Source organism: Panicum virgatum, chromosome 5K, assembly GCF_016808335.1.
Source record: "Panicum virgatum strain AP13 chromosome 5K, P.virgatum_v5, whole genome shotgun sequence".
Taxonomy (NCBI): Eukaryota; Viridiplantae; Streptophyta; class Magnoliopsida; order Poales; family Poaceae; genus Panicum; species Panicum virgatum.
The window spans coordinates 49,060,156-49,081,944 of record NC_053140.1 but is presented as its reverse complement, the minus strand read 5'-3'; the positions used below and the strand labels follow the sequence as shown (position 1 = coordinate 49,081,944).

The 21,789-nt window shown below is 55.6% G+C and overlaps 1 protein-coding gene across 1 annotated transcript; it reads left to right on the top strand.

Annotated features, from left to right (window-relative positions):
- Positions 1-15,393: 15,393 nt before the first annotated feature.
- On the top strand, positions 15,394-16,873 carry LOC120708107. Its single transcript, XM_039993218.1, has one exon. The coding sequence runs from the start codon at positions 15,978-15,980 to the stop codon at positions 16,599-16,601; it is 624 nt and encodes a 207-aa protein (XP_039849152.1). The 5' UTR covers positions 15,394-15,977; the 3' UTR covers positions 16,602-16,873.
- The last annotated feature ends 4,916 nt before the right edge of the window (positions 16,874-21,789 follow it).

Genomic DNA, 21,789 nt, shown 5'->3' with positions numbered 1-21,789 from the left:
AACTGAGAATAGGATACGAAGGGATCTGGCTGAGACCAGGGCAGCTGGGTGTGCTGGAGCCAGCGCTACCGTGGTGGTAGACTGGCAGGTGAGTGCTACCGTGGTGGTAGGCTCGAGTTGATATGTTGAGGGATGGTTGCTGCCCTGGTGAACCATAAGGACCGAGTTGTTTTGACATCTCACCTAGCTTACTTTAGTACGACCACAGGTTCCGGTATGGGCCGGACTTAGCCTAATCCCACTGGTTAGCCTGACGGTCGCAGGGATGGTTTACGGGTATAGACCATTGGGGTCAGGGCCCGAGGGTTTGTGCGGCCGGGCTGGGGCGTGACCACGGCTGGGTGTCGGCTATGTCGGTTGTCCGTTCGGGCAGCCGAGCGTGTGGGTACAGTGTACGACCTCTGCAGAGTGTATAATCCATTCGAATGGTCCGTGCCCACGGTATGAGCAGGCTATGGTGTGGTCCTGACAACTAGTGAGCTACCTATTGTGGGTTGTGTTAGGAAGAGTTTCATACCATTAGTTGCATTGCTAATGCATTGTGCTCAATGTGCGTCGTGCATGTCATTCCCCTCCCGTAGGGTGAGGTGGAGCTTGCTGAGTACTTTTGTACTCACCCTTGATGATTTTTCTCCAGAGGATCCTGACTTTGTGCCAGAAGACTACGAGTAGATCGTGTCCGCACCCAAGCTGATCGAGTGGAGCCGTGATGGATGAAGAGCTAGTCCTACATGTCGCTATGCTAGTTGTTATCCTATGGTTGTTCTGTGTAGTTTTGTGTTGTCACTTTACTCCTCATGTACGTGTTAAATAAAGCTCTGTATGACTCTGGACTCCACTTGATGTAACATGTATTATGCCGGAGACTTTATTCGGTAATTAATACATGGTTTAGCCTTGATCTTCGGGTCGGGGCGCTTTAGAGGCTCACGCCACCGGCATAGAGAAAGAACTTGGGCGCCAGCGAGACTCGCTCAAGAAGCTAAAGGAGTGGGCGGAGCAGAGGGAGGCCAAGCTCGAGGAGAGGTCCCACGTGCTCGAGGAGAGGTCCCGCGAGGTGGAGGTGGCCAAGGCGGCCCTGGACACCCGGGTGCAAGAGGTGGTCCGGAAGCACCAGGAGGACCAGCGCGCGGGAGCCCAGCGGATCGCTGACTGGGCGGCCGAAGCGAGCCTCGCACTGGTGCCATTGGGAATGAGCCCGATCCAGGTGGCGGAGCCGCCAGCTTCGATAGCTGACGCTCTCCCAGTGCTGAGCTCTGCTTCGGATAGGCTCCATCGTCTGGAGCCAGTCCTTGCTGGTCAGCTTGAAGCCGAGGGTCGCGAGCTGATCCGGATGGTGGCGGAGCACATCCTGACTTGCCTCCGGAGCCATGACCCGGCCATGTCGCTGGCGCCCGTGGTCAATGGCCCTGTAGCGGAGATGGAGGCCGCCGCTCGGGACAGCGTGCGAGAGGTCGTTGACTTCGTTGCCGCCTACTTCAAGCGGGAACCTGCGGACCCTTGAGCGGGGCATTGTACCTTTTTCCTTTTGCATTATGTAACAAACTTTGTATTAGCTGAAATTTTTGAAGTAGAAGAAACTTCAACTTAGCTGTTTGTCTGTTGATTTGCGGTATGCAGCACCCCGGCGCCCTGGCCCCCTGGCCCCCTGGCCCCCTGGCGGATAGGTTCAATTGATTGGACCTGTCTGCCACGTGAGCCGTAGGAGATGCTCTGGACCTCCTTGGTATAGGGTAGCATAGTCTATAAGACGAGCTAGCGCCTTGCTCCCTGTGTAATATTCAGGACTTCATATAGAAGAATCAAGTTCACTTATATAGTAGCAATGATACTGCAACTTAGCTGCTTGACGCATGCAGAATCCGTCCGTGATGTGTGGAACAAAGCGGATGCTCCGGGCCCCCTAGAATATAGACTCAGTTATTTTGAGTCTGTCTACCATTGAGACTGGATCTTGATCTGCATGAAGGCTTTGAAGCAGATGCTAGGACCCCCTGGTAGGTAGGCTCAATGGTTTGAGGCTGGCTACCACCAATCAGGGCTTAACCTGTGTACCACTTCAAATTTACAGCTTAGTAACAGGCTCGCGGGACTCGTCCGTGACCAGTGCCAGGCTGTACAAGGTCCGGGCTCTAGATGCGCAGGTCCAGGTTGTTCCGCGCTTGTTACAGAGTGGTGGAGTGTGTAGGCTTAGGGTACGGGACCAGGCTAAGGCGCTACACAAGGCTCCGGACCATTCCAGGAAACAACACGATCTTCCCGGACCTGGCTTCATCATCCCAGGCCTCTGGCAGCAGTGGCAAGGTCACTTCGCTGTACTCGATCTTTTGAGTTATAGGATTGGGCATGCCGTGTTGGATTTAGGAAACCAACTCTTGAGCTGGAACGGGGTACGGGCCCTTAATTACCTGACTCCAGGTACTAGAGTACTTGTTACAGGGTGGTGGAGTGTGTAGGCTTTTGGGTACGGAACCAGCTAAGCGGCTACACAGGACTCCGGACCACCCCAGGAAACAAGCACCCGCTCTCCAGAGTAGGTCCCTAAGGGTCTGGACTCTTCTCCAGCAGCAAGAGGGTCCGGATCTGTACGACAGTCCAGTAACTCAGCTCAGATCTTAGTTGTAGCAACAAGGGCAGAGGTCCCCGCGGGGGTTAGAGAGGTAAAAACTTTGAGAATCGGCATGTGAATTTAAATTTTAACACAAAGACAGAACTGGGAGAAATTATTTCCTTTGCAATCTTGTTGTACATGGCTTGCGCGATGGATGCCAGAGACCGGGTTTACGAGGTCAGACCTCTACCGTTCTGGGCCGCGCGTTAGCCGACGGTGCGATGGATGCCAGAGGTCGGGTTTACGAGGGTGGTCCCCAACCGCTCTGGGCCGCACGGTAACTCTATCTTATTACAAAGGAAAGGATTATTTTCCGGCTCTGCCTAGGTGTAGAACTTACGCAGATGCTCTATGTTCCATGGGTTGGGCAGCGGCACTCCATCTTCTGTGGCGAGGCGAACGCATCCGGGCCGGCATACCTCTGTAACCCTGAAGGGCCCCTCCCAGCTGGAGGAGAGTTTGTGAAGCCCTGCTCGGCTCAGGATTCATCTGAGGACGAGGTCGCCAGCCCAGAGCTCCCTGCTATGCACGAACCGTTGATGATAGCGCCGGAGCGCCTGGTTGTAGCATGCATTTCGGATTGCTGCTAGCCACCTTCGCTCATCAACGAAGTCCACGTCGTCGCGCCGCAGCTGTTCCTACATGGATTCGTCAAAGGCCTGGACCCGTGGTGAGCCCAGGTGAATTTCTAGGGGAAGGCATGCTTCAGCCCCGTAGACCAGGAAGAACGGAGTCTCCCCGGTGGCTCGGCTGGGTGTGGTCCGGTTGCCCCATAGTACGCATGGAAGCTCGTCAACCCATTTGGCACCATGCTTCTTCAAGCAGTTGTAGGTGCGGGTCTTGAGTCCCCTGAGGATCTCTGCATTCGCTCTCTCAACCTGTCCATTGCTGCGGGGGTGTGCTACGGACGCAAAGCATAGCTGGATTCCGATGTCCTCACAGTACTCTTGGAAGAGTCTACTTTTGAATTGGGTCCCGTTATCCGCGATGATGCGGCTTGGGACGCCAAATCTGCACACAATGGACCTGAGGAAGGCGGCTGCTGATTTCTTAGTGATATTCACCACAGGGGTAACTTCCGGCCACTTGGTGAACTTGTCGATGGCGACATAGAGGAACCGGTACCCGCCGACAGCCCGGGGGAATGGCCCCAGGATATCCACACCCCACACAGCGAATGGCCATGAGGGCGGAATCATCTGTAGAGCTTGAGCCGGGGTGTGTATTTGCTTTGCATGGAATTGACATGCTTTGCAGGACCTTACCAGCTCAGCCGCATCCTGGAGTGCTGTTGGCCAGTAGAAGCCATGCCGAAAGGCCTTGCCAACAAGCGTGCGAGAGGAGGAATGACTTCCGCACTCGCCTCCATGGATCTCCGCGAGCAACTCGCGGCCCTCTCCCTGGGAAATGCACCGCATGAGGACACTGTTGGCGCCACGGCGGTAGAGATCCCCTTCTACCACCGCGTAGTGTTTAGCCAACCGGACTATGCGCTCAGCGGACACATCGTCATCAGGGAGGATGTTATCTTTCAGGTAGTCCTGGATCTCGGAGATCCATGCATCGGGAGCTCCCTGAGTAGGTGGCTGTGGCTCTGCGAGGTCACCAGGATCCTCTACAGGGCACACGGCCCAGGTTGGGCACCACAGGTGGAGTGCTGCCGGGACCGCTGGCTTTGAGGTGCTAGCTTGATCCCCTTCACCCAGCTCGACAGGCTGGGCGGTAGGTCTCTGCAGCCGTCTTTCGAAGACACCTTCAGGCACGGGTGCCCAGGTTGATGCTCTCGCAGAGAGATCATCTGCTGCTGAGTTGTGCTCGCGGGGAACGTGTTGTAGTTCCAAGGCGTCGAAGTCCTTCTCGAGCTTCCTCACGTGTATGAGGTATGCCGCGAGCTGGGGATTGTTGCAGTTGCAATCCCCTCGGACCTGCTTGATGATTAGCTGGGAGTCCCCCTTCACCAGGAGCTGCCGGACCCCCAATGAGAGGGCTTGCGTCAGGCCAAAGATCAGCGCCTCGTATTCCGCCATGTTGTTGGTGGCCTTGAACTCAAGGTGCACCATGTACTTCAGCTGATCTCCATTCGGGTCGATGAGGACCACACCAGCTCCGGCCCACTTTTCGCGGGTGGACCCGTCGAAGAAGAGTGTCTAGTGGGGTTCGGTGAAGACTGGTGCCCTGATTTCCGGCTCCGGGGGTCCAGCGTTGACGACCGGACCCCCAGGATTGCTTGGGGAGGGAGTCCACTCCGCTATGAAATCGGCCAGGATCTGGCTCTTGATTGCATGGCGTGGCTGGAAGTCCAGTTGGACCTCTGCCAGCTCTGCCGCCCACTTGGCGATATTGCCTGTGGCGTTGGAGTTGTGCAGGATCGCTCTTAACGGGTAAGAGGTCACTACGACAACTCGATGTGCCTGAAAGTAGTGGCACAGTTTCCTGGACGCTATTAGTATCGCATAGATAAGCTTATGCGTCTCAAGATACCTGGCCTTCACCTCGTGGAGGACTTCACTGACGTATTAAACCGGCTTTTGGACAGTCCGGATCCCGATTACCGGGTCCGGCACGCCCTTATCCACCACATCAGGTCCTTGGGCCCCCAGCGGCTCCGGGCTCCCACTGGCACAAGGCTCGTCCGGACCCCCTTGTGCGGGGCCCGGGGCTTCAGGCAGAGGTGAGGCTGACGGGCCCCCGTGTCCGGGGTCCGGCTCACCATCTTTGGCCGGGGAGACCCTGGTGTCCCCCTGGCGAGCTTGCTCCGCCCTCTCGGCGACCAGCACCATGCTGACTGCCTCCGCAGACGCAGCAAGATACAGAAACAACGGCTCACCGGGCTCTGGAGCCACCAATACTGGCAGCGAGGTGAGGTGTTGCTTCAGCTCCTGGAAGGCCTATTCAGCCTCTTCGGTCCAAGTAAATGGACCGGACCTCCTCAATAATTTGAAGAAGGGGAGGGCCCTCTCAGCTAGCCTCGATATGAAGCGGCTAAGAGCAGCGAGAGATCCAGTGAGCTTCTGGACATCCTTGATGCGGCCAGGAGGCCTCATTGCTTCGATCGCCTTGATCTTGGCTGGGTTTGCCTCGATGCCTCGATGTGAGACCAGGAAACCCAGCAGCTTCCCTGCTGAGACGCCGAAGATGCACTTCTCGGGATTCAGCTTCGTGCGTGTGGCCTGGAGCCGGTCGAAGACGAGGGATAGGTCCTCCACTAGTGTTGACCCTACCTTAGTCTTGACCACAATGTCATCGACATAAACCTCAACAACATCTCTAATCAGATTACAGAAGGTTTTGTTCATAGCTCGTACAAACGTGGGTAAGGCATTCCTTAGACCATACGGCATGACAATGTAGCAATAAAGCCCATCTACTGTTACAAAGGCAGTATGCTTCCTATCCTCTATAGACATCTGAATCTGGTGGAAACCAGAGTATGCATCTAGGAAAGACAAAAGGTCACACCCGGAGGTGGAGTCCACGATCTGATCGATACGTGGTAGAGGATAGGGCTCTCTAGGACATGCCTTGTTGAGGCTGGTGTAGTCGATGCACATCCGAAGCTTTCCGTTGGCCTTTGGGATGACGACCGGATTGGCCAACCACACGGGGTGGTGGACCTCCTCGATGAAGCCGGCGTGTAGGAGCTTGTGGACTTCTTCGCGGATGAAGTTTTGTCGCTCCACGGACTGCTTCCGAGGCTTCTGGCGCACCGGCGTGGCGTCGGGGTAGATCCTCAGATTGTGCTCGATCACTTCCCTGGGGATCCCGGGCATCTGTGACGGTTCCTAGGCGAACACGTCGACATTTGCCCGGAGGAAAGCGATGAGCGCGTCTTCCTATTTCTCCTCCAGGTTCCCCGCGATATGGGTGGTCCTGGTGGAGTCCGCTCCAATCTGCACCGTCTTCACGGAAACATGGCCCGGATCGGACGGTTGGACCTTGGGAGCCTTTGCAGGCGCCTTGGGCTGCGAGGTGGACGGATCCTCCTCGGAACGCGCAGCCTCTGCCGCCAGAGCATGCAGCCTCTCAACTGCAGCGACGGCAGCGGTGCGGTCGCCCTGCACGGTGAGGACTCCGGCAGGAGAAGACATCTTCAAGACCAAATACCCATAATGAGCAATGGCCATGAAGCGGTAGAGCGCCGGCCGGCCAATGATGGCGTTGAACGGGAGGTTTACTTCCGCAACATCGAACAGAACGCTCTCTGTGCGGAAGTTCTCCTCGGTCCCGAACGTGACCGGCAGTGTGATGCTCCCCAGGGGGAACACCGGGTGTGGGCCCACTCCAGAGAATGGGCGAGAGGGAGTCAGCTTGGACTCCGGGATCTGCAGCTGCTTGAACGCCGCATAGCTGATGACATTGAGGCCTACCCCACCGTCAATCAGCACGTGATAGAACCTTACGTTGGATATGACAGGAGCGGTGACTAGAGGTAGTACACCAGCTCCGGCCATATTTTCCGGGCAGTCAGATGGCCCAAAAGAAATGGTGGTGTTCATCCACCTCTGATGCGGCGCCGCCTTCGGGACCCCTGGCTTCACCGAGAGGACCTCCCGGCGAAGGGTCTTCACATCCTGTCGGGAGACAAGCTCCCAGCTTCCGCCGTACATTACATACAGCTTCTTGCGGCGGTCGCCGTTGTCGGAATCGGAGTCGTCGTCGTGGTAGACGCCCTTCAGCTCTCGAGCGGGGGATTGGTACCCCAGCTCCTTCTCCCCGGCGGCGGCCCCGCTGTCGGAGGCCTTCTCCTTGCCGGCCCACTGGCGAGGAGGGGATGAACCGTCCTTGGAGGACTGCTCACGCCGCCCACTGACCCGCTTCGCGAGCTTCTGGATCTCACGGCAGTCAGCGGCGCTGTGGCGAGCGGTGGGATGCACTGGGCATGAACCTCCACTTCCACCTTGCGGGCGAGGGCGTTTGCCATGTGCATTCTGGCCCCCAGCCGCTGCTGCCGCAGCCGCTGGCGCCGCCGCTGCAACGACTGGTCCACCAGATTGCAGTTCCCCGCGATTCCGGTTTTTGTTCTTCTTCTTCTTGCCACCGCCCTGAGCGATAGCACTGGAGCCGGCAGCCTTGGCGTCTCCGCTTTGGGGGGCTGAGTGCCATGCACGACCCTCAGCGGCCCTGGCACACTTGTCTGCCAGGGAGAAGAGCGTAGTGACGCTTTCCACCTCGTGCGTCGCCAGCTTCTCGAGCATCTTCTCGTCACGTACCCCCTGGCGGAAAGCAGTGATAATAGATGAATCTGAGATACGAGGAATGGTACCCCGTACCTTGGTGAAGCGCGAGATGAAGGCCCGGAGCGTTTCTCCGGGCTTTTGCCTCACGGCGTGGAGGTGCGCCTCCACGCCATGCTGCTGGTACGCACTGGCGAAGTTTGCTGTGAACCTTGCACAGAGCTCTTCCCAGGACTGGATCATCCCAGGCGTGAGGTTCATGAGCCAGGTCCGGGCTGGCCCAGACAAGGCTACATGAAAGTAGCTTGCCATGACGGCGCCGTTACCACCAGCCGCTGTGATGGCAGTAACGTACACATGCAGGAACTCCGACGGGTTAGTGGTACCGTCGTACTTTTCCGGTAGATGGGGGCAGAACTTGGATGGCCACGCCACCGCTCGGAGGTGGTCCGCCAGTGCAGCGCAGCCCACCCCGGCAACTGGTGCACCTGGCTGTATCCGGGCGTTCACCGGGGGCTTGGGTGCCACCACATCCAAGTCGGCGTTGAGGTTACGGCCCTCAATGTTAAGACGGCGCTCTCACGCCCTCTCAACGGAGACGCGGGCATCCTCTCCCGCGCGCCGGCGGTTGAGCTCCGCCCGCAGGTCTTCTGTTCGTGCACCCCTCACGGTAGGGGAGCGCACGGACGCCGACGCACCGCCCTGACACTGGTGGTAAGGTACCACCGCATTGCCGGGAGGAGGTCGTTGCCCAGTCCTTGCAGAACTGGGGGAGGCCTGAGCCAGGTGGAGGAGACGGTCAACATCATCCCGCCACTGCTTCAGGGCGTCTGGCGAGACTGCCCCAGCCGGGGGGTTGCGAAGCAACTCCCTAGCCGCTGCCAGCGCTCCGCCGCTCGCAGCTTGTGAGGGGGCCCTTGATGGGCGCCTTGACTCTTGCCGGCGAGCAGCGAGCGCTGCTGCCGACGGTGGTTGCTCCACAGGCACAGTTGCCCCTGGAGCAGGAACACGAGGAGCGTGTGGCGTAGAGGACGCCACACCCGCCGTCATCTCTACGTCGTCCACACGAACCATGGGGACGATGAGGAGATGAACTGTGACCAGCTAAAGACTCCCCTACCTAGTGCGCCAAATGTCGTGGAGCTGCAACCACGGCCGGGTGGCGGAAGGCACCCGCCCTAGCCCAGAGGGTTTGTACTCGGGGGTTAGCTAGTCCCAGAACGATCTCCCTCAAGAACACGATGAACACAGCAAGATTTAGAGTGGTTCGGGCCGCCGGAGCGTAATACCCTACGTCCACTGTGTATTGTATTCCCACCCCCACGAGAGCGTGAGAGCTGCGAGAGCTTGTGTCCGTCTGAATCATGTGTCATGTGCACAGCGAGTGCCTCCCTTTTATATCCCAAGGGAGGCGCGTACATGGCTGCCGGGACCCCGACAAATGGGCCCAGCGATGCGGTATAAAATATAGTACTGTTCATCATTATGGCGCTGCAGGCAAAGGAGATCTTTCTCTGGATATCTTTGCCTGCTCTTGGAGTCTCCCGTTCAGCGTGTCTAGGCGCTGTCTTGTCGGAACGGCGCCCGTCGTAGCCAGCGGCGTCGCCTGCCACGTAGCTGAACGGCTGTGTAGGGAGCGGTGTAGGCGGCATGATGGGAAAGTGCCGTGCCGTCGTATCCATTTAATGCGGCTGACGAGCTCTGCGCGGGCGCGGCACAGGCGGCTGCACTGTGCACCTTGGTAATACGCGGTGCACACCGGGGCCTGTCAAAGGCTGTCCCGCGTGCTGCGGCGGCAGAGCATGCGTCAACCATCCGCATTAAATGTGGTGGTTGGGCGAGTCCCCCTTGCGGAGGACTCGCGCACGAGCCCGCGCCCGCGCCCCCGGTCTCCGGACCCCCGCACGGTAAGGGGGTCCGGACGGCGCAGGAGGTCCCGGACCCATATGGGGGGTCCGAGGCCTGGCTGTCAGCTCGGAGCTTCCATCCCTTAGAGACAAGTGGCGTCTCCGGACCCATCCCCAGGCGGGGAATGGGTCCGGGGCCGTTGGCCTGGTGAGGGAAGAGCCTGACCGGTGTGGCCTGGCTACTCCGTCCTTATGCATAGTTACGGATAACTACGAGGGTCCTGTCTTGCTGCGGTAAGAGTGGGTACCTCTGCTACAGGATACCGACAGAGGAGAAAAAAAGAAAGAGGACGACGGCTACGGGGGCGGCCCGGTAGTCCTCGCGTCGCTGTCGTGAAGCACATGCACATGCGTAGCGCTCGTACGCACGCGGCGCGCACAGGCACAGCGTGTGATCCGATCCGATCCGGCTGCTGATCTCGAGCTAAGCTAGGGCACTCGCTGATCTACACATCCGGTTCCAGGAGGGCGGGGGGCGCGCCGCCGGCCGCCGTCCACCGGCCGTCGGCCGGCGGCAGCGGGGCAGCTGCACGTTCGCGAGCCCGCGCGCTCCTCGCCCGACGCGGGGGGTTTTGTCTCGCTTGCCGACCACGCCAAGACGGCGGCGGCCCGTGTCCTGCACACCGTCCCGACTCCCACAGCCGACACGTACGCCACGGGTACACTACTACCGCTGGTGGTAGCCGCGCACGGGTTGCCCTGCTTGCGCGCGCCACGTGTCGTGGACAGGAGTAGATTAGTGCCGCGGAGCACCTGGTCGACGCGACATCCTCTGACTTGGCGCCACGGCAAGGGCGAGGATCAAAGCTTACTGCTAGTAATCGGACATTTCCTAATCCGTGCGGAACAGGTGTCAAACGCCCCCCAGAACTTAACCAGAGGTTAGTGGTAGCGTACGGTCTCGTCTCATGTGCAAATTGTCGAGTCCGGATGCGGGCCCTACGGGGCTCCGCCCAGCCGTCCAAGCAGTCAAGCCTACGTCTGCTAATGGGTTGGGTTGAAATGAGTTTTATGAGGTGGGTTTTGAAATGGAGTGTGTTTGGATGATTTAAAATGGATTGTATTAGTTAATGGGGTGGGTCGGGGCGGGTTCTATATAAATGCGGGTTGGGGTGGGTTGAAATAGATATTTTTTTACAAAATAGTATAACTATATATAAATGTGGGTCCCATGTGAGAGCTGTACTCTGAAATTAAAACCACGTGTTTATATTAGAAAATTTTATCGAAATTGATTGAATTTTGTTGGAGATGACTCAGTACGACTGGCAGCTATTTTGTGCAAAGCAGTGTGGCTAGAACTACCTGTGGGCCCCACATGAAGAGCCGGACCCTGAAATTAAAACCTCGCGTTCACACTATAAAATTTTATCGAAATTGACTGAAATTTGTTGGAGATGACTCAGTACGACTGGCAGCTACTCTATGCAAAGCAGCGTGGCTAGAACTACACGTGGGCTCCACATCAAGAGCCGGACCCTAGAATTAAAACTTCGCGTTCACACTATAAAATTTTATCGAAATTGACTGAAATTTGTTGGAGATGACTCAGTACGACTGGCAGCTACTCTGTGCAAAGCAGCGTGGCTAGAACTACACGTGGGCTCCACATCAAGAGCCAGACCCTACAATTAAAATCTCACGTTCACACTATAAAATTTTATCGAAATTGACTGAAATTTGTTGGAGATGACTCAGTACGACTGGCAGCTACTCTGTGCAAAATAGTGTGGCTAGAACTACACGTGGGCTCCACATCAAGAGCCGGACCCTGGAATTAAAACCTCGCGTTCACACTATAAAATTTTATCGAAATTGACTGAAATTTTTAGAGATGAGTCAATATGACTGATAGATACTCTGTGTAAAGTAGTGTGGCTAGACATATATGTGGTCCCCACATTAAGTGTAGAACCACTAAATTCCTCTGCATAGTAAAACCCATGGGTTTTTATGGGTTACCCGCTTATAATGGGGCGGGTTGGTTAGAGTTGAGAAATTAACTAATTGGGTTGGGTTGGGTTGGATATCTAAATATGTTAATTTTGGGTGGGGTTGGGTATGGTGCGGGTTCCAACTCATTAGCAGAGCTAGTCAAGCCTATCCAGCCGCGGCACGTGAGCCGCGGGTGTAGTTTTATCCAAGGCCCGTGCACACACCTGCCCGGCTGCCTCTGCCCCCATCGCCCGCGCTCGCAGTCGCAGAGAGGATCCCGTCCCGTTCGTTCTTCTTCATCCCCGAGCGGTCTCGCCGTCCCGTCCCGTCCCGCGCCGCTCCGCCTCGCGCGCTACCCCGGAGCCCTGTCCGCACGCTCCGCTCACGAGCGGCAGGAGGAGGTGCAGCCGTGCAGGAGATCAACGACGACCGGTGCTGGTGCTGCTACTGGCGCCGCTAGCTGTTCCCGGGCCCAGGCGGGATCGACATACACTACGCACATGGACGCGGGCGCGGCGCGGGTGGCGTTGCGTGCGCCGCGTGCGGCCTCGGGGGCCTCCAGCGTGCGTGTCCGGCGCCTGGCAACCCCTCCTCAGGCCTTGCTGCGGCCTCCTACGCGGACGTATTGGACGGTATCGGAATATCACAAGATTGCCACCGCCAAGTAATGTATTGTTCGTACGCGGATGGATGCACTGGATGCTAGCGACGGCCTTTTCATACCTTTTTGCCTCCCCCCCCCCCCCCCCCCCCCCCCCCCCCGCCCCGGCTTTTCTTTTAAAAGAAGCGACGTCGTATGACTCCTCAGTTCTAATACTGGTGAAGAAATACGAGCATACTCCGATTGGGTTCATTTTGCCCTGAGAAAGTGAGAGCAATGCACGCCGATTGGGTTCCGGACTTTGTGTCTTGCGAGTCTTGGATGGACCTTTAGCATCCCAGATTCCCAGCAGCGATCAGCGGCCTCTCCCGACTCTGTTGAAGGCTTGGAGGCCGCACAGCACACATGCGTGATCCGCGCGGCCCCTGCGTGGATCTGCAGAACGATCAGCGACATGAAGGCCCAGGTGTTATCTCGGTTCAGAGCACAATCATTCCCCGGGCTATGCTAAATGCTAATTGTCCCCCCTAATCAGCCGAGCACCTGTCGACGGCGTTACGCGCAGGTCGCCGGAGCAAGGGCACGATCGGCTGGCCTCCATTCATCGCAACAGCGACGGCACGAGCCAGCACATCATATGCCGCCGCAGACACATGTGTTACTGCTGCTCCATGCTGTCGGTACCATGTAGCAGGGATATCCACTCCTACTGCAGTAAGACAGGACCCGCGTAGTCATCCGTAACTACACCATAAGTGGCGGAGCAGCCGGGCCCCATGAGTCAGGCTCTTACCTCACCGGGCCAACGGCCCCGGGGCCGCTCCACGCTCTGGGTCGGGTCCGGTGACGCCACGTGTCCCTGAGGAGGGGAAGCTCCGAGCCAATAGCCGAGGGCTCGGACCCCCATAGGGGTCCGGGACCTCCCTGCGTCCGTCTGGACCTCCCACGCGAGTAGAACCAGCATACCGCCGGAGTAGGGTCTGGGGGTGCCAAGTGTCCCGCTGGCACGGGCGCGGGCGCAAGTCTTCCGCTGAAAGACTCATCCGCCCACCACATTCAATGCGGGTGGTCGATGCGTGCTCTGACGCCGCAGAACGCGGGACAGCCTTGGTCAGGCCTCACTGTACACCGCATATTACCGAGGAACACAGTGCAGCCGCAGGCGCAGCGCCGCGCAGAGCACGCCTTGCTGTATTAAATGGATACGACGGCACTACCATTTCCATCATGTCGCCTACGCCGCAAACTACACGGCCGTTACAGCTGCGCGGTAGGCTACGCCGCAAGCTACGCCTGGCACCGTTTCGACAAGACAAGGCAAAGCACGCCGGTCGGAAGATTCCCGCGGACAAACCAGGAAAATCCTGGAATAAGATCTCCGTTACCTGCAGCGCCATAATACTCTGTACAATATGTTATTTTACACTGCATCGTTGGGCCCATCTGTCGGGGACTCAACGGTCATGTACGCACCTCCCTTGAGATATAAAAGGGAGGCGCTCGCTATAACAGGGGGACAACACCCACACACGGGCTCTCAAGCTCTTGGGCAGCACAAGCAATACAACTCTCAGTGGACGTAGGGTATTACGCTCCGGCGGCCCGAACCACTCTAAACGCTGGTGTTCATTGTGTTCTAGAGCGAGATCGAACTAAGTGCAGCTACCCCTCGAGTTCATACTCTCTTAGGGCTTAGGCGGGTGCATTCCGCCACCCGGCTGTGGGTTTGCACACCACGATATTTGGCGCGCCAGGTAGGGGCGTAGTCATCTGTAACTACGTCATAAGGGGCGGAGCAGCCGGGCCCCACGAGTCCGGCTCTTACCTCACCGGGCCGACGGCCTCGGACTCGCTCCCCGCTCTGGGATGGGTCCGGTGACGCCACGTGTCTCTGAGGAGGGGAACTCCGCGCCTTAACAGCCGGGGGCCCCGGACCTCCCACGGGGTCCCGGACCCCCATACACTATCCGGACCCCTCAACATGGAGGGAACAGACACCCCGCCTGGGGCAGGTCCGGAGCCGCCACATGTCCGCAGGCGCAGACACGCGCGCGGCCGCAAAGCTTCCACAGGAAGATTCGCCCACCTACCGCATTCAATACGGGAGACGTAAGTGCGCTCTGCTACAACAGAGCTCGATGCGACTGTTGCCAGGCTGCACTGTTGATCGCACATTACCAAGGCACACAGTGCAGCCGCTTGTGCCGCCCACGCCACGCGCGTCAGTCTGCTACGCCAATTAGACACAACAGCTTGGCTTTGCCCATCATGACGCCTACTCGGTAGACCCAACAGTCTACGCCGCAACCTACACTGCCTCAACGGGCGCCTCGCCGATGGGACAAGTGAAAACCCCCCTCGGTCAGAGAGTCTACATTGCGATGAAGCGTATCCGGAGAAATATTCTCAACCACTGTAGCACCATTAATGTTTTTTCCGTGGTATACTATACATCCTTATTGGGCCCACCTGTCGGGGTCCAACGCCTTTGTATGCGTCTTTCTTGCACTATAAAAGGGAGACGCGCGTTAGAGAAGGACTCAAGTCTGAAAGGGACTTAGAGGCAGAGGATAGACTCATCCACAGACACAAGAGCAATACTACTATTAGTGGACGTAGAGTATCACGCTCCGGCGGCCCGAACCACTCTAACTCCCCCGAATGTTTTTGTGTTCTTGCTTCATGAGTAGATCTGACGAATCGATTGCGCTTCCTCGAGTAACCACCCTCTGGGATTAGGCGGGTGCACTACGCCACCCGGCTGTGGCCCTCCTTCTAGAGCCGCGACACATACGATTGGTCCCCTCTAGGCTACTCGGTTCTCGCAGTGCAGGTCCGCAGCAAGGCGCGCAGCAGGCCCCAGTTTTACAGAGGATCCCGCGACACCCCCCCCCCCCCCCCCCCCCCCCCCCCCCCCCCCCCCCCGGCGCACATGACGCGCCCATGAGACGGAGCCAGTCGCCCAGTCCCCTACCTCGCTCGGCCTAGATGACCCAAGTACAAGGTTGGGAGAGGAGTGGCAATGACTTAGGGCCGGGGGGTTCCACACCTCCACTACTGCCAGGGCCGGCGGGCCAGCCCGAGGATAAGGTGCATGAAACGCAAAACTGAGTGAACAGGAGCCGGATTGAATTCACAGTTCCTACTCGTCGGTCCCTTCGCTTCCACCAGACCACCACCGCCTCTTTGTGTACATCTTCCCATCCACACCACGTTTGATTGTTTGAATGAGTGAAACCACCAACAAGGGAAGAGGTCGAGAGACTGAGCAGTGGAAACAGTAGGAAAAAGAGGGGGAGCTGCAGCTCCCGCCACTGTGGAGTGGACTAGCAGTAGTAGTTGCAGTGCTGCCACTGCATTGCTGGGCGGCGGCTGTGCTGTGAACTGATCTCGTGAGAGAGAACAAGATCGAACCAGTTCCCCTCTTCCGCCCGTGGCCGGTACAAATACCCCGTGTCCCGGCGCACCCCCTTCTCCAGCTAGCTCGGCTCTCGGCTAGTATCCTAGCAAGTAGCAAGGTGCGTGCCGCTATATAAAAGCAAGCAGCTCGGATACCCGCACCAAAAGGACCCAGGCCAGCCGAGCCTCGGGAGCTCGCTCGCTCAGCAGTCAGCTCCCTCGTGCGCGCATCGCCCAGCTCGCGTTCGTCCCCTTGCCGCCGCCATATGAGCGAGCACGCGGCCGCCGGGAGGTGAGATCGAGGGATAGGCCAGGGAAGGAAGGAACGATCGTGTCGGCATCGACCATCGATGGAGACCATCAAGTGCTGCATCGCGTGCATCCTGCCGTGCGGGGCGCTGGACGTGGTGCGGATCGTGCACTCCAACGGCCGGGTGGAGGAGATCAGCGGGGGCCCCGTGCTGGCCGGGGAGATCATGAAGGCGTACCCCAAGCACGTCCTCCGGAAGCCGCCGTCCACGTGCCCGGCCGACGGCGGCGGCGGCATCGTCGTGCAGAAGCCCGTCATCCTGCCGCCCAATGCCGAGCTGCAGAAGGGCAAGATCTACTTCCTCATGCCGGTCATGGCAGCCCCGGCAACCGAGAAGGCGCCGGCGCCGGCTCCCGAGAAGAGCGCGGCGCAAGCCGCTCATGCCCACGCCTCCGCGGCCGCAGCGGCCAGGAGGCGACGGAGGAGGAAGGACCACTCCACGGCTCGGGAGGGAGCGCCCGCCCGCAGCGCCGCGTCCGCGTCCGCCGCGGGGCCAGCGGCGGCGGGCGGCGGCGCGGAGGGCGAGAAGGAGCGGCTGCTGGCCAACGAGAGGTACCTGTCGGAGATCATGAAGGAGAAGGCGTCCACGGCGAGGGACCGGCGGCGGGGGCGCGTCGCCGTGTGGCGGCCGCACCTGGAGAGCATCACCGAGGATGACTTGTAATCAAGCAAGGTGTCTTGTTTCCCTTTTCTTTTCCCCTTCTTCTCTCCATTTCTTTTGGTTTTCATTGCTACGGGAGTAGTAGTGGTAGTTCTCTTGGCTTTCTCTTTTGTTAATTCCTCCTGCTTTGCCTCCCCTCTGGCCTTTATTTTTTGCCATCTTTTCCCCGGCCCGCGCCTCCTTTAGAGCGCCACCATCATCGCCCTCATCTCCCTGCTCACCTCCTTTACAAGGTGAATCATGTCTTTGTGAAGAAAAAGATACAATTTTTGCTATGCTCCTTCTCTTTACAGTACATGATTAGGGAACCGGATCCGCTGCAGTTACCTCCCCTGCAGTTGGGTCACTGCCACGTGGGCCCCACGCGTGCAGGCCCCACACGCAGTGACTCAACTGCACGGCGGCCAACTGCAGCGGAGCCTCGTCCCATGATTAGGTGATGAAGTGTACAGTATCAACACTAGTATTGATTCCGAGTTGGTTGTGTGAGTAAATGTCTAGCAAAAAGTAAGAGGTGTAAATGGCATCATGGATCTTCTCCCCTCCCTTTCCGCTCAACCCCATGCTCAATTGTCCACACTAGGAGCTCCAAATTCTATTCATTTCTTCTAGAAAGTGGAGCAGTAACCTTGATACTGGCGCGCCCCGGATTGTAAATTCCTCCAGAAAATATTTAGAATTCCGTGCAGCGGCCTACATTCCATATTTCCCTCTCGCCCTTTTGTGCTGCAAGGCCGCAGCAGGCAGGAGAGAGAAAGAGAGTAGAGACCTGCAGAGCAGCAGCTGCTGCTGCTGCGCCTGTGCGTGCATGTTGTCCTGGCCATCCGTCCATGATGAGCATGCGAAAGTTCTGAGAGGCGCTAGCACTCAATGAGTAGACCAATCATTGCCGGCAAGGCCCCATGCATCCGCGCTCCTCCACTACCGGAGAGAGTCCAGGGAGGCATGGATGGACGGAGCTCCAGCAGCTTTAGAGGCCGGCCCGGGCACCATTGACGCGCATCACCCAACAACCGTCGTCGCATGGCGCGCAGTCGCAGCAACCGGCTGAGGAGAGGATTAAACAACGCTAATTATGCCGGGGATTAAGGATAAACCTCGCGCCCCGGCTCTGGAACGCTTTTAATGGAGCTGACATGATCGAGGATGCATATATGCATCCAAATCCTCTTGGGTTGGCCTGGCCCGGGCCCAATCGCATTGATGCGTTAGGAGCTTCGCTTTGGCTTTAATGATTTCGTCCATCTCCGTAGGGGTTTATGGTTTGTTGGTTGGTTGGCTAGCTTATTATAGATATCCGCAGCAGATAGCTAGTGCCGATGCTCTTTTCAGTTTTCACTTACAGTAGGAGGAATTGAAAAGAAAAAAATGGCAAAGTAAAGGTTCCTCCTCCTCGGAGGAGCAATGGAGTATGGATTTGACGTAAAGATGGGCACACGCACGTACAATGCGTTTCCGTCCTGGTCTTTCTCTCAATCAGACGTCCCAAGACCACTCAGCTCACCACCCTTATCTGAACTCTGAGGGCATTTGGTCTGTTCCTCCAACGAATCGGCGCGGGACGCGTGGACAGTGCTGCGAACGGATATTATCACACTGGTATGCCACGAGAAACCAACAGAGCACCAGAATTACTCTCTTCCTTTAGCTTTCTTTTAGTTGATCAGCATCAGCCCTTTTTTTAAAAAAAACTTTGTTGATGGATTAGTTTGAAGCAATTAGTATAGTAGTATGCTTGCTTATATGTATGGTTTTGAATCATCTCTACTCACTAGCTGCCACTAGCCACAGCAGTATAGTTTAGCACTAGAGTATGCATACACATGCTAGAATATATAAACGCAAGTTGTTGCGGGAGGCCCGAATGGAGATTGCTTTTGCCGGGGGTTGCCGACATTTGCATGATTATAGATCTCTCAACCATCCCCACACGCACCCGGCTATTAGTTTGTTTAATTATGGGATAAGTCTATTTTACAACCTCGAACTAGTCAAGAAGTCCGTTTTTCAACCTCCAACTACGAAATCGGGTCACATAGGCCCTCGAACTGGCAAAACCGTCCGAATCACCCCTCCGATCACTGTAGCAAGTTGTTTTGAGGTCGGTTTTGCTACAGTAACATTTCCGAATTTCTAGAATTTCACACCTCTCGATTAAATAATAAAGAAAGTATAGTTAATATTGTCTAAAAATCATGATATTTTTTTGAGAGGTAGATAAAAAGACAAGGAATTTATTTTGGCTAGATGTGCTACATTAAACATAATGAAATTTGAATTATAAAATTTTAAAAATGGGTAGAATTCAAAATTCCTTGAATTTTTGGGTCAGCTAAACCTTTGATAAAAATGAAATAAAAATATGATAATTCATAATTTTTTATTTAGTTTAATAAGATATTTTTTATTGGCCCAAGTTTTTAAGAAAGTTTTTGAATTCCTTCGCAATGCTCAAATTTGATTCCTCAAATTTTAATTTATAAATATTCTATAGAACTTGGGCCAATAAAAAGTACCTAACTAAACTAAATAAAAAATTATGAATTATCATATTTTTAATGCATTTTTATCATAGGTTTAGGTGACCTAAAAATTCAAGGAATTTTGAATTCTACCTATTTTTAAAATTTTATAATTCAAATTCCTTTATGTCTATTGTAGCACATCTAGCCAAAATAGATTCCTTGTCTTTTTATCTACCTCCCAAAAAAATATCATGATTTTTAGACAATATTAACTATGCTTTCTTTATTATTTAATTGAGAGGTGTGAAATTCCAGAAATTCGGAAATGTTACTGTAGCAAAACTGCCCTCAAAACAGCTTGCTACAGTGATCGAGGGGTGATTCGGACGGTTTTGCCGGTTCGAGGGCCTATGTTACCCGGTTTCGTAGTTGGAGGTTGAAAAACGGACTTCTTGACTAGTTCGAGATTGTAAAATAGACTTATCCCTCCCTTTAATTATCAATCCTTCAGTTTCATTCCCCAAGGAGAGCTAGTGCGAGCAAATCTACTCGATCGATTTACTATTGGATTTGGAAGCTCGCTTTGCTGCCCTAACGGGGCGCACAATCAGTAGCTCCGCGCCTTCTGAAAAAAAAAAGAAGCCCGGGCCGCCGTAGGCAGCACGACGCCGCGGCCGCCTCGGCTCGACCGCCCCCCATAACCGGAATGCGAGAAATCTTTGCGCGATCATGGCTCCGGGGTTCGCCGGAATGATGATTGCCAGATATACTTTGGCCGTCACTAAGTCACCTGTTGGCCAATCACAAAGCTACGAGCACCTTTAGTACGTCTATCTTCTGTATAGAGGAAAAGGGAGCTTTTTCAGCTCACTACTTATAGTTAGTTTTCTTCTTCTTTTTCTTGCGCTTTACTTTTACTTGTGATGATTGGCCTAATAGATCGATTTAACTGACAATGCAACCTTTCCTAAAAAAAACTGATCATGTAACCATGACCGAGCGGCGGTGACTATCGAGGCTTACTATTTCAGCATTTTCCTCATGTTAATTAACATGAGGAAGATCGTCGAGAAGTTAATTAACAAGTTAGGAATTAGGAGGCCAGTCCATGATGGTGGCACGAGCTAGCTTGCTCCATAGATAAGCCGCTGTGAAGCTGTGCTGTCCTGTTTTAATTTGGAAAGGAGGCAAGTGAATGCATGGAGCGGTGGTGGTGCGGTAGCTTGATCTGCAGATTAATACTAGAAAGGGGCCTTTAAGCAACTGCCAATGCAAGCTGGTTAAAAAAAGAATTGATTGGGCGCCTGCATGTGTCCCGGGAACCCTTTTTTAAGATAGATATGCGCTAACCGAACTGTTCTGTAGGCGCCCTTTAGGCTTTAGTTGTACTGCCATGTATACCATACGACCCTAGCCTGACATAGCTCGTGCCTGCAGCGACATGTACCGGAACGTGAAGATGTCGACCTAATTAACTAGCTGGCCGGCCGGTCACGGCCATTGCCAACTCCGAAGAGATCTTGAGAGGGAGTCCCGGGGGCTTGCTTTAGTTTAGAGGCCATTGCCAACTCAGAAAGCTTGCAGCTCGTGTGCACGCATGTGTGTGGTGTGGTGTGCGAGAGCGCAAGCGATCTCCGTGCGCGTCGCGAGGGAAGATGGGAGAGGGAGTGCGGAAGAGAAGATGGCGTGTGGGTGGGCCGGGCCCCCCCAAAAGCTGTGCTGATCTCGCCTCGGCGTGGGCCAAACCCATCTTTATATAGGCGCGCAGAAGAGCCGTGGACCACAGGCACCATCATGGCGATGCCTCCGCGGCGCACGAGCTAGCGCTCCATCGCAGCAAAGCTATAGGCAGCTGCTAGGTCGTCTCGTCTCCCTCACTCGACGGGCCACCGTACCTTTTTGGCGTCGATTCAATTCCCCGTCCGGTGGCCGAGTTGGATGGAGCTCATGTGCTCGGACGGGCGGCCTTTTGGCGAAAAGCTGGAGGGCTCAACTGCTTCTACCAGGGTAGTGGGGGCGCCCAACCGACTCGGAGCAACGACACGACTGGGTCAGGGACTCAGGGTGATGCCGCGGAGCCTACGGTTACCTGCTGCCACCAGCACGTAGCTAGCGATGGATTTGACATGCCGGTGCCGCTAATTAGCGTACGTAATCCTCGTCAGATCAGACTTGCACAGTGGTGGTAAGGATTCAAGATTTTGAACTAGAAAAATCTAAAGATCAGGTCCTAACAAGAGCGGACTCTAATTTTATATAATTTTAAACTAAATAATTTAAAAGTCTTATTGAGTTATGAAGAGGCCACTAGAGTCATCACTCATTACCACCCCCTACTTGCACTTGTTTATTTCAGTTCCTCTCTCTGGCACTGATCGTAACAGTCGCCGTCCAAGCACAATTCTAATAAACATTAAACAACAGCTGTGGGCTAGTGTTATACTGTTATATATAGTATAGCACTCACCGGCGTGTCCATCCAGCACATTATTGTTTGATGAAGGTTTTGACACCCAAGATAGCAGTCCAAGAGATGCTGTTATTTTACTGTGCCACGCCCGTTGCGTTCTTGTCAGCGAACTGCTTACCGCGTGGCGTGGTGCCCTCGTCACTCGGCAGATCGTCGTCGTGAACTATGGAAGGCAACAGTTTCTGTCAGAGGCAGCTTCAGAAAAAAATAGGTTCTGTCAGAGGAACATCAGATTTCGCTTCAAAAATATCCTTCC

Bases quoted from the DNA above. Each gene is read 5' to 3' on its own strand.
- LOC120708107 (XM_039993218.1), top strand. From the start codon at position 15,978: ATGGAGACCATCAAGTGCTGCATCGCGTGCATCCTGCCGTGCGGGGCG.